We start from the raw sequence: 14,939 nt of genomic DNA, 5'->3' as shown, positions 1-14,939 counted from the left end.
ATTACTAGTTGCCTAACCAGTTAAAAGGGAAAGAGAACCAAAAACTTCCCTTTGTTTTTACAGGCTACTGGCAGAGCAAATGCACAAAGTAGGATAAGGTACAAAGGACTAATATAAACTGTTCCCTTGTGGCTTTGAGTCTTTTGGCTCTCTGGTGTTAGGAGATTAGAGATGATGAAACTTCTCTTGTTTTGAGCTTTTTCTAGTCTCCATATCAGACTTTTTTCTGCTGCTCTGAACTGGTAGCATAAATGCTGTTTTCCGTAATGGGAGCAGAAATAAGATTTTGATCACTTTAAAAATGTGTCCATGATCTTCACAGAATCACAGAATAGTCTAGGTTGGAAGAGACCTCCAAGATCACCGAGTCCTACCTCTGACCTAACACTAACAAGTCCTCCACTAAACCATATCCCTAAGCTCTACATCTGAACGTCTTTTAAAGACCTCTAGGGATGGTAACTGAACCACTTCCCTGGGCAGCCTATTCCAGTGACTAACAACCCGTTCAGTAAAGAAGTTCTTCCTAATATCCAACCTAAACCTTCCCTGGTGCAACTTTAGCCCATTCCCCCTCGTCCTGTCACCAGGCACATGGGAGAATAGACCAACTGCCACGTTGCTACAGCCTCCTTTCAGGTGCCTGTAGAGTGCAATAAGGTCACCCCTGAGCCTCCTCTTCTCCAGGCTAAACAGTCCCAGCTCCCTCAGCCGCTCCTCGTAAGACTTGTTCTCCAGACCCTTCACCAGCTTCGTAGCCTTTCTCTGGACTCGCTCGAGCACCTCGATGTCCTTCTTGTAGTGAGGGGCCCAAAACTGAACACAGTACTCGAGGTGCGGCCTCACCAGAGCCTAGTCCAGGGGGACAATCACTTCCCTGGACCTGCTGGCCACGCTGTTTCTTATGCAAGCCAGGATGCTGCTGGCCTTCTTGGCCGCCTGAGCACACTGCTGGCTCATATTCAGCCGACTGTCAACCAATACTCCCAGGTCCTTCTCTGCCAGGCAGCTTTCTAACCACTCATCTCCCAGCCTGTAGTTCTGTTTGGGGTTGTTGTGCCCCAGGTGCAGGACCCGGCACTTGGCCTTGTTGAACTTCATACTGTTGGCCTCGGCCCATCGGTCCAGCCTATCCAGATCCTCCTGCAGAGCCTTCCTACCCTCAAGCAGATCGACACACGCACCTAACTTGGTGTTGTCTGCAAACTTGCTGAGGGCGCACTCGATCCCCTCGTCCAGATCATCGATGAAGATGTTAAAGAGGACTGGTCCCAGTACCGAGCCCTGGGGGACTCCACTAGTGACCGGCCTCCAACTGGATTTGACTCCATTCACCACAACTCTCTGGGCCCATCCATCCAGCCAGCTCTTAACCCAACGAAGCGTACGCCAGTCCAAGCCATGAGCAAATATGTTCTTGTGTCCATGTGTCATGATCTTGTCAGATGTAGTTGAAATTAATTGGTCTGAATGAACAGGGTCGAAAAGGAGGGGAAGCATCTCTGATATTTTAGTGCTTTGGGCCTTATTTCCACAGATTACAATTCTTATACAAGTTGTTTAGATTTTTTTTTTTGCTGTATTTCAGCTTAAAGAACATAAACCACATAAATCTTAACAGATGAAGAGTTCAAGTAGCTGGTGCAAGTATGTTTTATGATCTTGTTAGCTTAAAAGTTAATGAGGCTAATGAATTGGTACTTGGTTTATCACTAGTGTTTGAAATTAAAATTCTTTTAAAATATTAAATTAAAATATTAAAATATTTTAATAAAATTAAAATTAAGATTAAAATATTAGATTGTTTTTCTGCAAAACGGTGCCTTTTATAAAGAATAAGAAGTTAAAATTCTATCTGCACACAGAATGCTTTTTAGTGTATTTCCAGATGCTGTGCTCAGTGGGATAGTAGATATAAATCCTCAGTCCTCTGGGTTTTGGTATAGGCCTGAAATAAAGAATTGGGAAACACTGTGAGGAAAATGAAAAGAACTTTGAAACATTTTGAGGATGTATATTAAGGTATTTAAAGGGATACTTAAAATGTTAAGGGTGCATTAAAATTCCGTGGAATACCACACTAATACTTGACATGAAATGATTTTGAAATATGCAAGCTTAAATGATCACAATTCCTATCGACTGCAGACTGGATTCTATCATGGCCATTAATCTTGTAGCATTAACTATGTAGTAGTAATAGGTTTTCTAAACTGTCTTATTTTCTAAACTTTATCTTATTTGCAAATTGAGTGCTGTATGTATAATGACACCTTCTGAAGTTAAGAGTATTGATGCATCGTTTCCATTACTTTCTTTTCTTCTTTCTAATTATTTTAGAGATTATAACAAAAAAAAAAGTTTTAGAAACTGTTCAGACTGCAGCTTTGTTAGTTTTGTAGTTTGTGTTGGTTTTGAAGCGTAGGTGACTTACTTTTGGCTAGAAATTCTGACTGAATACTGAGTCTTTGACTGTCATCAGTTTCATATAGTAAACTTGCTGGTATTTAAGATGACAAGTTTAGTTTCTTTAGCAAATACTTATCCAGCTTCTCAATTTCCACTACTTTTCTGTCATTTGGAATAAAGGCTAGGAACACTCTTCTTAAATCTTCTGTTAAAACATCTGGAAACTTTTTTTAACCTGTTACAGATTTTTCCCCAGCTTGTTTTAGACTCAAGTTTAAGTTTTCCTCCCCATCTAGCAGCTTTTATTTGCAGAAGATCAAATTCAGAGCATACTTGTCAAAAAAAAATATCATTTAGTTGTTGCATCAGTGGTTATATGTTCTTCTATCAAGGGAAATAGATCTAAAGAAGTCAAAACATCTAAACTAAAGACGTGTAAAGATTTGTAAGATTGTAGATACAGGGCTTTATTTTTGGTTATTGGATCTCTTTCTAGCCATCATGTGATTAAACATGTCATGTCTCAGTGATTATGGGAGTCCTGATCATGTGGATATCAAGAAATGTGTGGATAAGAGTAGATACAGTCTCTTGGAATTTCCACAAGACATTAAGCTTCCTTTACCAAAGATTCTGGAGTAGTGAAAGAAGCATGTCGTCTTGAAAACAATTAGCTAGTTAGATAAGTTTATCTCATTAAGGTTATAAAGCATAAGACATAAAAGATAAGATTAGGTCTTCATAGTAAATGGAGTTCATTGTTTGTGCTGGATTTCATGTTGTCTAACATCCAAAAGGCAATGGAATGCAAAAAGGCAAAGGCAAACATCCAAAAGATAATGTGTGGCAAAGCTTGCAGGTGGAGTTAAGCTCCTGCAGGGCCAACTGAGAAGAGCTGAGGAAGACCTCTCAAAGGGGTCCATCAGGAGAGAGAGAGAGAGAGAGAGGGAATTGCTTTAACTCTTTGTGAAGGCTGGTATGCCCTGGGCTGACAGTTTGTTGCAAAGATGAGATCTTCACATTTTTGCAGAAAACTGCTCTGATAATTCTCAGTATGAAATCATGAAAGCATTAATTGTCAAACCAGATTTTAGGCATTGTTAGGAATAAAGAATGGAAATGAAAACATCACAGGAAAATTCATGTGCATCCCCACATCATGAATAATGAGTATAATTTTGCCTCCCACATAAGAAGACAGTTATAATACAAATGGAAGAAAAATAAGGAAGGGATGGCAAGGGTGATCAAATATGGAACAGGTTCTCTACAGAACCGATGATTCAGCCTGGTGAAGAGAATGAGGAGGTACACCATCAAGATCTCTAAACATCAGCAGCATGGAAAAAAAAAATAGAATGACAAATGAATTACTCCAAGAGCTGAAAAATCACCAGCTAAGAGGTTCAAATTAAAGACAATGCACATTATGCTTTTGCAAATCAGAAAAAACTAATGAATGATAGCTAGTTGAGACCTACTAGGTATAAAGTTATCACCTTTACTCAGTTGACTCAGGGACCTCTTATGTCTCTTCCTTAAGCACCTGTCTGTCAACTGATGGAGCCATTAAACATTGAGATTCTGCTCTTAAAAAGATGTTCAAAGTGTTCTATGAAAAGCTAGAGATGATTTTCTGGCCAGCTTAGTAGCAATTATTTGGAAATTTGATTACCTCTTGAACAAACCAAGGATATAACTTCCTTTTTAGGATATAGACAGATAGGGATTAATCATCATATTTGCAGTGGTGGTTGGCTGATGTGATTTGAGTGAAGCATAGTCTGCCAACACACCCCCAGTATTTTTTTTTGCTGGACACTCAAATTGAGGACTGAGTTGCTAGATAGTTCATTTCCAGCTGAAGATGATGGGCTTGCTTAGGTTCTGTATCTGCTTTACCCAGTCTTATACTGGTTTTACAATAGCAAAGCTGAAGTTATGTCTCTTTTTCATCATATAGTCAAGAATAACTGATGAGAACTGGCTGTTCTTAGTGTTTTGACTGTAGTAGGATCACCTGTGGTATTTGACCTCATTTAATCATAGTGATTTACTTGATACTTATTTGTAGATGCTTAATTGTCTGCTTATATAACTGATAGATGTACACATTGAACTAGAAAATTTTGCTGCACAAGAATGACAAATGGTGTTAGTTTGAAGGACCACTTGCCAAAAATTAAATATTTTTTTTTAGTTTCTTTTTGCTGACTTTGATAAATAGCTTCTGGTAGGTATTTTGGCAACATACTTCAATAAATAAGTTTGGAGTAATTTTGCCTCCTGAGAATGAAGGAGTCTCCTCTTTAATCTCTTTTCCTTCTCATCCTTGATTATTTTACCGTTGCTAGCCTGAGGAAAGCACTTAGCATGTCTGTCTTGGGAGTTTTAGAAGTTGCATATTGGAGGCTGACAAGGTAGGTCACCACAGGGCACTTCCTACAAATGAAAAAAGTTTGAGTGTTTTTTACTGCCCCGCAGTTAACTGCAGTTATTTCTCAACACTAGTCTTCACTGGCTTTTTTCTGGATGCTCAGTGTCTTCTAGCTATTCTTTGACAGTATAACGCTGTGCATGGCATTATCCCTTAAATAGTTTTAACGTTGATTTGTTGTTCTCATAATTTCTCCTTCTACTTCAAGCTTGTTTGGAAATGTGAGTTAATAAAGGATCTGCAGATATTTCATATTCTAAGCAGTTCCCTCGCGTTAGCTTTGTGGTGTCCCTGCTAAACCACTTAAGGTAGACAAAATGGTATATTAGCTCTTGTTAAAAGCAGTCAATTGTCTTTATTTCCTTCAGGCATCAGAAAAAGTTGCTTGCATTGAAGTTGCAGGTGTTTGGAGAGTCTGTTTCAATTTCATCTTTCAAAATTCTTGTACCTATCTTAAGTACATAAATACTAGCACAACTTACTGTGGTGCTAAGTGATAGGGACAACTGTAGTACCTTATGGTTTGGTAGAAGTATGCTGTTACACGTTTCCAGCAGTTGCTGTTCCAAGTTACTGGAGATTCTCCCAAAGAAATTGTCATGCTATACTCCTGTTCATTGTTTTGCCATGGTCTGGGTGTAGGGTATGGATCAGACTGGTAAGATTTATCAGAATAGGCCCAGATGCTTATAAGCCATAGCTAGCTTACCTGTAGCTCAGTGAGATTATTGGCAGAATGAGCTTGTCCTTTGTCTGCATCAGCTCATGTCATCATGCTTCTGCGTTCCTTAATGATAACGTTCCTGAAAGTCGTATTGGATATTTCACTTGGTCATGCTCTTGCTAAGAATCTTTAAAACAGACACAACTGTTACATTTAGTGTTTAATGTGGAAGGCCTGTGTTTTTATAAAGGTGAAGCATATTTCATACTGAGATGAAAGGTTTTTAAGGATGCTTTTAAATCTACATTTTCATTTCATTTTCAGGATATTTACTTCAGAAAACACTTAAGCTGTTAGTGCCATTGGACTTGAGTAGCTAAAACTAGACAAGCGTGGAAAGATCAGTTGTGTCAAGCAGTGATCAGTGGGAATGATGTATGTTGAGGAAATAGTACTGATATGTGCTTTGTTTCGTTTGTATGCCTAAACTGAGTGAATCTTTTTTTTTTTTTTTTTTTTAGCAGCACAGTGGAATGAAGTTTTCTATGAAAGGAACTCATAATCAAGGCAACAGCTACAGCCCCGTCAGCAGTGGAGGCATGAGGCAACCAGTTGGTAACAGAGGACACCACCAGTACAATCGTAATATATGGAGAAGAAAAAAACACAGAGACAGTTTGCCTATTAGTCTGAGCAGATAATGGCAGATGCCAAAATGACCTTCCCTGTTCAGACAAACTGAGCGAGTGCCACTCGACTTGGGGGATGGAGACCAGCGTCCAGCACATCGTTTTATTGGTGTTGCCAAATATCTGCAGCTGACTTCTTTGCATGTTTCTTTGTGTGGTGGTTCAGTCCATCTTCAAGAAGTAGTTGTGCTTATCTGTGAAGCCTTATTAAATGTGGAAGTTTGTTTTTCTGCCTTCCCACAATGGTTCATACAGTGCCGAAGCAGCTCTGACAATGGAACTGCAAGGACATTTACAAATGCTGTGGCTTTTTTTGCTGTGGCTACATCTGTTCCTTTGTGGGTTCTGTTTTATTTTGGAAGTGAAGGAAACTTCAGCCCCTTGGATTTTTTTTCTTTGCAGCAAATCAAGTTGGGAATTCATAAAAATAAATTTGCTGCTCTCCTGTTTGTTTCAAAGTTCAGAATTTTTTGCTCTGTAAATATTGGAGGTTTAATTTGTGCAATAACTTGGAATTTTTAATTTAATTTCATATTGTCACATAAGTTATATTTAAGGGGAAGAGGTTTTTTAATTTACAGATCCTTTCCCAGGTTGCATTATCTAAGTTGGGTTCATAGTTTTGGCAGGTTGTCTGAGCAGTGTTACAAACATGACATTTGATAATATTTGAGGCTTCTCGATTCACAATGAAAGTGCGATTTGGCTTATGGTTTTAAGAAGGTATTACGCTCCAAAGCATTTCAACCCTATGTTTTTTAGCTCATTGTCTGGCCTCTATCAGTTGTCTTGCTCTGACCAATGAGTTTTAATTTTATTCCTTTTACTAGACAACAAATCCAGCATTCTTAGTACCAGAAAGAAAACTTTTGGGGAAGGGGGGAAGGTTGGTTCAAGTTCTGATGTGAAATTAAAAAGCTGTGAACTACACGCTTTGATGCATTTTAGTAATGTAACCTGTTAATGTTTGGGTTCAAACAACGTTATTAAACAGAGGTACCCGGCTTAAGGAATGTGGAGAAAGGAAATATGTTGATTCCATTAAGGAATCTGTATAGCAGTATGCATTAGTTCTGTTAAGAGCAAATATATAAAAAGTACTTCAGCTGCTCTAAGCATTATGAGAAGTATCTTTTAATGTATTGCAGGAGAGCACAGCCCAGTGTTGTACACAGTATGAGTGGCTGGCACTTAATTTACAGATGCATACAGGTATACTATGCAAGTGTGTATTGCCATGACAAACACTGTCTTTAACTTTTTGAAAAATGTACATCCTGCCTAACCCTGAGTTTTTAAAGCACCACAGTTGTCCTGGGAGTAGGTCACATCTCACGCCCTCTGACTTCCCATTTTTTTAATGAAAGTTCTTAAACTATACAGAAAACTACAGATCAGTTCTATAAATCCATTAGCAGAGAAAGCTGAAGAATCCTGTTAACAGGACATCTATAACATCTATACTGTGTACAGATACAGGTGGTTTTAAAACTGATATCTGACTATTAAAATGAGGTGTCAAGCATGAAGCTTTTTAATACGCTGTATGCCTTTGAAGCAGAAGTAGTTCATGTTATTACTGAATCTGTTGAACAAAACAGGTCTTTGAGGGGAGAGAGGGCAACATTCCAAAGTAGAGTAGTGCATATCTGTTTGCAAAAAGTTTGTCTTAATGCTCAGATTCATCACAATTTTGAATAAAAATAAAAATTGTGAGCTGATTCATAAATAATATCTAAGGGCTGTTACATGAGCCTGTACTGCTTAGTCTTCACACACTAGCAATATTGAGCATAACTACATTAAAGAGCCTTCAAAGGCTTTAGTTGGTGTCTTATACTAGCGTCCATTTTAAAGCGAAATTCATTTGAAAAGTGGTATCATGTAACACTTCAGTCATGGTGAACCAAATAAATTGGCCTGGCTATCACTGTGGTTATGTGCTACAGGTTTAAAAAAATCATGTTTAAATTTTTTGTGTGGACAACTATGTGGAAGCTAAAATTGACATATTTTTATGTAAAGTTTTCTATTCTTTGATTTTTAATAAACTTTGGAGACCAGTCACTTTTCTGTACATTTTTATGAGAAATGTAATGGATGATGTAATATTTGACCTTACCCCCATTGTTTGACAGGTGCTTTGAACATCAGCTTCAGTGTTAATGCCATACATCTTCGGGATGAGCTTGGAAGGCGGATGGGCACCCTCTGCTTACTTCCCTTTCTATTTATAAAGGGAGCAATGAGTATGGCTGCTGGTTTCATAGTTGTACCCCTGATAATATGAGAGTGCAAAGGAACTGGAGGTAGTCCCCAGCAACGTTCTTAAAAGAGGGTTAAGGTACTTCAAGGGATCAGTTAGCCATAACTTTCCGTATAATTTTTAATTCCTCCCTGTATCTTCTAAATTCCTTTCCAAGCCTTTGTCCAGTTTTTAGCCACCTCAAAGATTGGATGCATCTCGTCTTTTGTTTTTCATTAGCCCTCTGAATTGCAATAGCTGACTCAACTTCAGAATTTCAGAAATCGAGTCTTCGGAAGGGACTTACGTAACTCTGAACTCCGAGAAAAGGTAACTGAACTACATTTAAATGATAGTAATGAAGAGCTAAGGATTCAGAACCAGAGAAGTCTATGATACTTGGTCGTGGTATTCAGTGGAGAATAAGGTGTGTGTGGGGGGAAGGGGGACAGAAGGCTAACCTATAAGCATGCATTCTGTTCAGGTCAGTTAGTGAGTGGGGCATGGCTGATAGAGGGATATATAATCTCTGCAGACAAAGATTTAGTGCAGGTGAGACGATAGCAGCAGCAGCACTGGTTATGGAACTCGTTCTCCTGGCCTTTGCCTCCTCAGGTCCAGATGACTTTGCTTTATTCTTCCCACGAGTTCTGTCCCATTTTTATCCTTGTTAGTCTACTCCTGTTAATACACTGGGAGTCTCACCATGCTCCCTTGAACCCGTTTGTTCTCTGGTAATAACTGGAGATACCCACCCCATCTCTTTCCTGCTTCCGCTGACTGGTTTTGTGCTGTGTTCATGGGCAAGATTGGCCTTGGTCTTTAGATGTGGAAGGAAGAGATTTGCAAAGTGAGTGGACGAATGGGATCCACAGAGTATGAGTTAGAAAAAAGTTGGTCGTTATATGTTGCCATTTCCAAGAGATGTCAGCACTGGTGTTGCATTGGACTTCTGTAGCTAACTCCTGCATCCACCTCTGCACTGAGGCAGGGTAAGATACAAGTATGACTTGGTGCTATGTTGCTTGTTCATGAGCTTTTGTTTTTTTTCCACAGAACAACTTTGGACAGCTTCTTGAGCACTGGAAGAGAAATCAGCACAGCAACAGTCTGTCAACAAGCAGTGTTGAAACCTTCAAGCAATGTGATCTCTTCCTCAGTTGTGGGGAAAACAAAACAAAAAACACTGAAGTTGTGAATACAATTTTAGCATTGTGTTAAAGTTGTGAATGGTCAGCAGATTGACATCCCCCGACACACATGTTTGACACATCTGTGTCAAACAACTTTCAAGCTCTTAAACACAACGAGCCCGTTTTCTAAAACGTCAGCTGCTGCTGACTTAGTGTCCTTATAAATTTTAGTAACACCTGCACTAAAAGTTATGTCCTGGATTCCCCAGTTAAGAGATATGAGAGACATCAATTGTGTGGCTGATGTCTTGTGCGTCTGCACACACTGTTGAATAGTGGTGAAATCAACTAGAACAGGAACTCTTGTTGGTACGTAAATAAAGCCTGCTATTCAGATTGTTTACTTCAATTTACCTGTAACAGAAAATGGTGTCAAAATGACAATACTCACTATTTATTGAACCTCAGGTTCACAGCCAGAAGACCTTCCCCTAAACCTTCAGATGACATTTGGCTTTCTTTTCAACTACAGTATTAACTTGTTTATTTTTTTACTTCCAACAGACCACCTAACTTTTAATCCTGGAGGTGCCTTGCCTATGTTTAATTGCAGAAGTCTTTCATTTACTCCTGATAGTAGGAGATCACTTACGGATACCACTGAACAGCTCGTCTGCAAGAGATCTATTGGATAAATGTTTTAACCAAGCGTTCTTACTAGAAAATGGGCAGGGTTTTTGTTATAATTGGTAAAAGTAAGGGTCACAGGCTACAGCTGTATTTTCAGTGAAAAGATAAGGATCCCTTTTGTGAAACATCTTTGTACCTGAAATATGCAAATTTGTTTCCTGTACTTCTGTTCACATTTCTTCTAAGTATTATACTACCATTAAAGTTCTGAGACAGCATTGCCTGTGGGAGAGCAGCCTTTCAGCATCAAAGCAAATATGGATTCTACTCCCACTTGCTTTTTTTTTTTTTATTGAGCAAATGTTGTGTGAACATAGAAATTATGAATGGAGGGATTTTATTCTTCAGGAAATAGCCCAGGTGCGTTCTCATACTGTGCATATACATCTCTTTATGCTTGAGAGCTGGAAAACTTTATCATGTGGTATTGTTAATAGTCTTTGTCCTCCTGTCTCTTAGTCTCTTACGCTGGGATTATGGGCATAACAGGCATCTCATCCTACTTACTTTTTCCTGCCCTGTTGCTATGATGCGTTTTCCTGCTCTGAATCTTTTGCTGTGCAGCAGGTTGTTTATTGCTCAAGTTACTTACAAGAGTTGATTGAACACAAAGTTGATTTACTAGCTCAGTAAAAAACATGTTCCAAATAAATGCTTCACTGACTTATTTTTAAACCTAAATCAAATAAGATGGCAGCTTTCAGCCTCACACAGAAAATCCTGTATTTACACTGGAAGCCTGTAACTTGTATCAGAATAACTGCTTCCTATCAGTAAAAACTATGGCACCGATCCACCCCAGGGTTGTCTTTTCTGAGTTGATCTTTGCAAGAAGATTCTTCTCTTCGTGTTCCACCTTTCTGGAGAGGAGAAGCTGAATCTTCTGCTGGGCTGCATTCACCCTCTTCAGCAGTCCAGTTGGACATATCTGTCTAATTTTGATGCCAAGATAAGTGGGTGAAATCTCACCCATGTCAAGAGTTACCTGTCCAGGTGATAACAGATAACTTGAGTACCACTCACTATATGGTCTTGGGAGAGAACGTCCAGTGATCTCTGTTCTCTCAGGGGGAATTTCTTTGGAGATCAATGAAAAAAGAATAAGCTTAATCTGCTAGCTGTTCATGTATGTATGCACAGTTTTGTGTGGATGAGCAAAGTTCACCACTATGAGTGCATGATTTGTTCTAACATCGCTATATTTGGGGGGAGCTCAGGAGGCCCAGCAGTCTGTGTCTCTTGGGTTAACAATAATAAAAAAAAATAATGCTGCTGCTTCTGTTCAAGAGCAAGTCTGTGCAACAATTTGAATTTGTTAACTAGTTCCTATTATAACAGTTGAACAAAATGACTTACCATTTTATCCCACTCCTCTATTAAAATCCTCTATTAAAAAGAAGGCCACATGACCTCAATAGGTTTCTTCCTAATCTGAACTTTTCTATGATGCTACAAAAAAAAAACAAAAAAAAAAAAACTATTTTTTTATTGTGATTTAACTTTCTTAGCTTTATGAAGTATTTTAATAGATTCAAGATAGTGTTTTTTTCTTTTTTTTTTCTTTTTTTTTTTTTTTTTTTGCCCTGTTTTTGAAAAATACCTCTGCAAATTCTAGCACCAATAGGTTGAAACTGGTAAGTACACGCTTTCCTCTGAAATCCATAATCTTGGAAATGCATGGTACTCACATAGGTAACTGATCAAGATGTGAATCAATAAATCTTCCTGACTAAAATGTTTTCTGTTGTCTTTCTAGTTTTATTATTAATAAACGTATTTTCTCTCTTCTGATTTCACTCCATTTTTATTTGAAATGTTAATGCACAACTGTGGAAGATATGGTTTGTGTAGGACAATCAAAATGCACTGAAATATTTAGTTCTTCCCTTATTCCTGGTGAGAGTTGCAGATTCATCATGGAAACTTTTGATAATGAAAATCTGCTTATTTGTCTTAATTCTGCAGCTCAGGAGTTATATGGATTGCTTACACTAATAGTACTACATGCCTGAAGAGTAGTAAAACAGCACCAATAGAGGTGACAACATCATGAAAAGGCTTTCCAAAGGTAAGTCTTGGAAGCTGCAGTTACTCCGGGTTTTACCTGAATGACTCCAGATCATAATTGTCTAGACCAGAGCTCTCCTTTATTTTACAACATAGGAATGAGACGGAAGAATGATCATCAGGAGTGGGTATAGAGAAAAGAAAATTGCCACAAAGAAAAAGGAAGTAACATCTAAGAGTTCAGTGATCTTAGCTTGATATGTAAAATAACTGTCCTGGCATAACGGGAGGTACTTGCCAAGCTGTAAATCTACTAATAAGAACTTAAAACTACCACCAAGAGAAACCTGCAGTGCTAGTATGATCTATATAGAATAACTAATATCTCTAAGATATTAGTATCTCAAAGTCATTATCTAGGCAACTTGTCTCAGTATTTCATCTTTATAACTCTTTTTGGAAAAGCAGAATATGGTTAGTTAGAACCTAGGTCGAAATTTAACATTGATTTATCAAATGTTTTGTAATGCCTAACGCAGTGTTGCTGCCCTTAAAAAACAAACAAAACACACACACAAAAAACAGTTGAGTAAAACATGGTTCGGTATCACAGAATTAGCCGGGGTGTTACCTTCTACTTTACCAGGAAGGAATCAATAGATGGCGCTGAGTGCAAATTTTTGGGCCTGGTTGGTGCTGTTAGTTGAAGATTAGCTTTGGAACCAGATGTTTTTTGACCTTATTTGCTAATAATCGTGACATAAGAATTGCCATGCCCTGACTGGATTTACGGGTGTGACAAATATGTGAAGCACAGCCAATGCGCAGAGATTATTATTATTATTATTTGTAGTGAGTATGAGAGATGGGATGAAACAGGTTAGAAATTAAGAATTTATAGCTGCTTTGGAACAGTGAAGACTTATGGGTTAGAAACAATAGGGGAGAAACACCTAGGAATATTAGTTGAAAATATGACATAATTCACCAATCTCTCACTGAGAAAATAAGTGTGAACTGAAGGTGTATCAGATGAACTGTCTCTAGTACAATTAGTGTTTCTTTTACCACAAGTCCAGAGTTTTACTGTTGAAATTTCCTGTGGCTTTTCTCATTTTGGGGAAGAAAATGGACATAAAGAAAAGGTAATCTTGTTTCTGTATTCAGTTACGGCAGGAACTGCAGACACAAACAGGTTTATTGAATCTTCTGTCACCTGGGGATCTACTTCATCTGGAGATTCATCAAAGCTCAACTTAGCTTTTATAATATGTCAAAATGATGTGAAGTACAAGATATGACGGATACCATCACCCAGCGTTTTGCATCTGTTTGTACAGTTCTTGTATTGACAAACTTTTGATCTCTGGCTTTGCAGTAGTGCCTTACCTCCTGGGGATGCTGAACATACTAGCTGGCTGTCATTTCAGATTTATAGATTACAAGTAAAAGATCTGACTGGATGTGTTGGGGAAGATGGAAATGAGCGAGATAGCCAGCTCTTATGCAATTTTCCTGGAGAAATGCATATTGTTTTACTCTGGGTTTCCTGTCAAATGCTATTGTAGTATCTGGAAGGAAAAAGCATGCTATCCCAGACCCCTGCAATACCTCTGAGCATGTCAGTGGACAAAATGGGACAGGGGTTTTATGACACCTTTTGACCTAGCCTGGCATCCAGGACCCTGCCTTGTCCTTGATGGCTCTTGCTACCCATTCCTGTTCGTTGACCTACTGACGAACATTGGCCCAAACTTGAATGCTGCATCTCATGACGTGATTCCTGACTGGCTGTGAAGTCTTGAAAGGGCTAGGTCTTCATCAACACCAAGTGTCCTTACACAGGGAAGGAGAGATCTACTACTATTCTTGTGTCTAAATGGAATACATTTCTCTGCCCCCTTCCCAACTCTCTCTCCAGTGTCCCTTCCTGTACAGTCAGGCCGTATTGACTTGAAAGTGTTTTTTTTTCTTCTTCAGTGTTTAATTTTATTTGCTTTAACTTAGTTAAAAGCAATTTAACAAATTAACAAATTCGATGCTTAAAAATCTGCCATGAGCGTGTCCTTAGAATATAACCTGCTCTTGTGGCTTTATACAACAGAATTTCAGGTGGTTGTTTTGTATCACCTGGAAGGAGTCAAGATACAGGTCTTAATGACACAGGTTTGGCTATTGAATCTTTATCCTCATTAATTTCCTGCTTTCGGTCTTTCCTGCTTTCAAGTATCTGATGTAGCTTTCCCTAAAGTATGTTTTGGATTAGGATTTTTTTCTTAGGCTACATGCATCCAGAACAGAGGATTTTTTGAAGTGCCTTTGATATCTGGAAGATTCAATGTGTTAATGTTCATGGGACTAAGTCTCACTCCCCATACTGTACCTGCAGTAGACAGGATGTTGGGTCAAACATTGCCTGTGTAGCTGTGATTCAGGCAAATGTGGCATGCTAGGTCATGTTAAAAGTCTGCTATGTGAACATGCTGTGATCACAAGGTGTCCCTTGATCATCAGAGCATGGTCCACTATGGCACAAGCGATACGTGGAACTTTCCTCAGAAATATCTCCATCTCTGATGTGTTCAGAACAGCTGGATGGGAACTCCACGTGTATCTTCATCACACATTATGGAACTGTTTAGACATCCAAGAGCGTCACTGCATT

At 38.6% G+C, this 14,939-nt stretch overlaps 1 protein-coding gene across 4 annotated transcripts in view; it reads left to right on the top strand.

Annotated features, from left to right (window-relative positions):
- The window catches only part of TENT4A (terminal nucleotidyltransferase 4A), a 63,745-nt gene extending 55,479 nt beyond the window's left edge, over nucleotides 1–8,266 (top strand). For 2 of the 4 annotated variants that reach the window (XM_035317812.1, XM_035317814.1), the window contains one exon: nucleotides 6,035–8,266. In XM_035317812.1, coding sequence (XP_035173703.1) covers nucleotides 6,035–6,211 — 177 coding nt within the window. In that variant the 3' untranslated portion in view covers nucleotides 6,212–8,266. Of the gene's footprint in view, nucleotides 1–6,031 lie in introns of all 4 variants that reach the window. The other 2 variants (XM_035317811.1, XM_035317813.1) reach the window with 1 other exon arrangement.
- The last annotated feature ends 6,673 nt before the right edge of the window (nucleotides 8,267–14,939 follow it).

This window comes from Oxyura jamaicensis, chromosome 2 (genome assembly GCF_011077185.1).
Source record: "Oxyura jamaicensis isolate SHBP4307 breed ruddy duck chromosome 2, BPBGC_Ojam_1.0, whole genome shotgun sequence".
Classification (NCBI taxonomy): domain Eukaryota; kingdom Metazoa; phylum Chordata; class Aves; order Anseriformes; family Anatidae; genus Oxyura; species Oxyura jamaicensis.
This window is presented reverse-complemented; position numbering and strand designations above follow the sequence as displayed.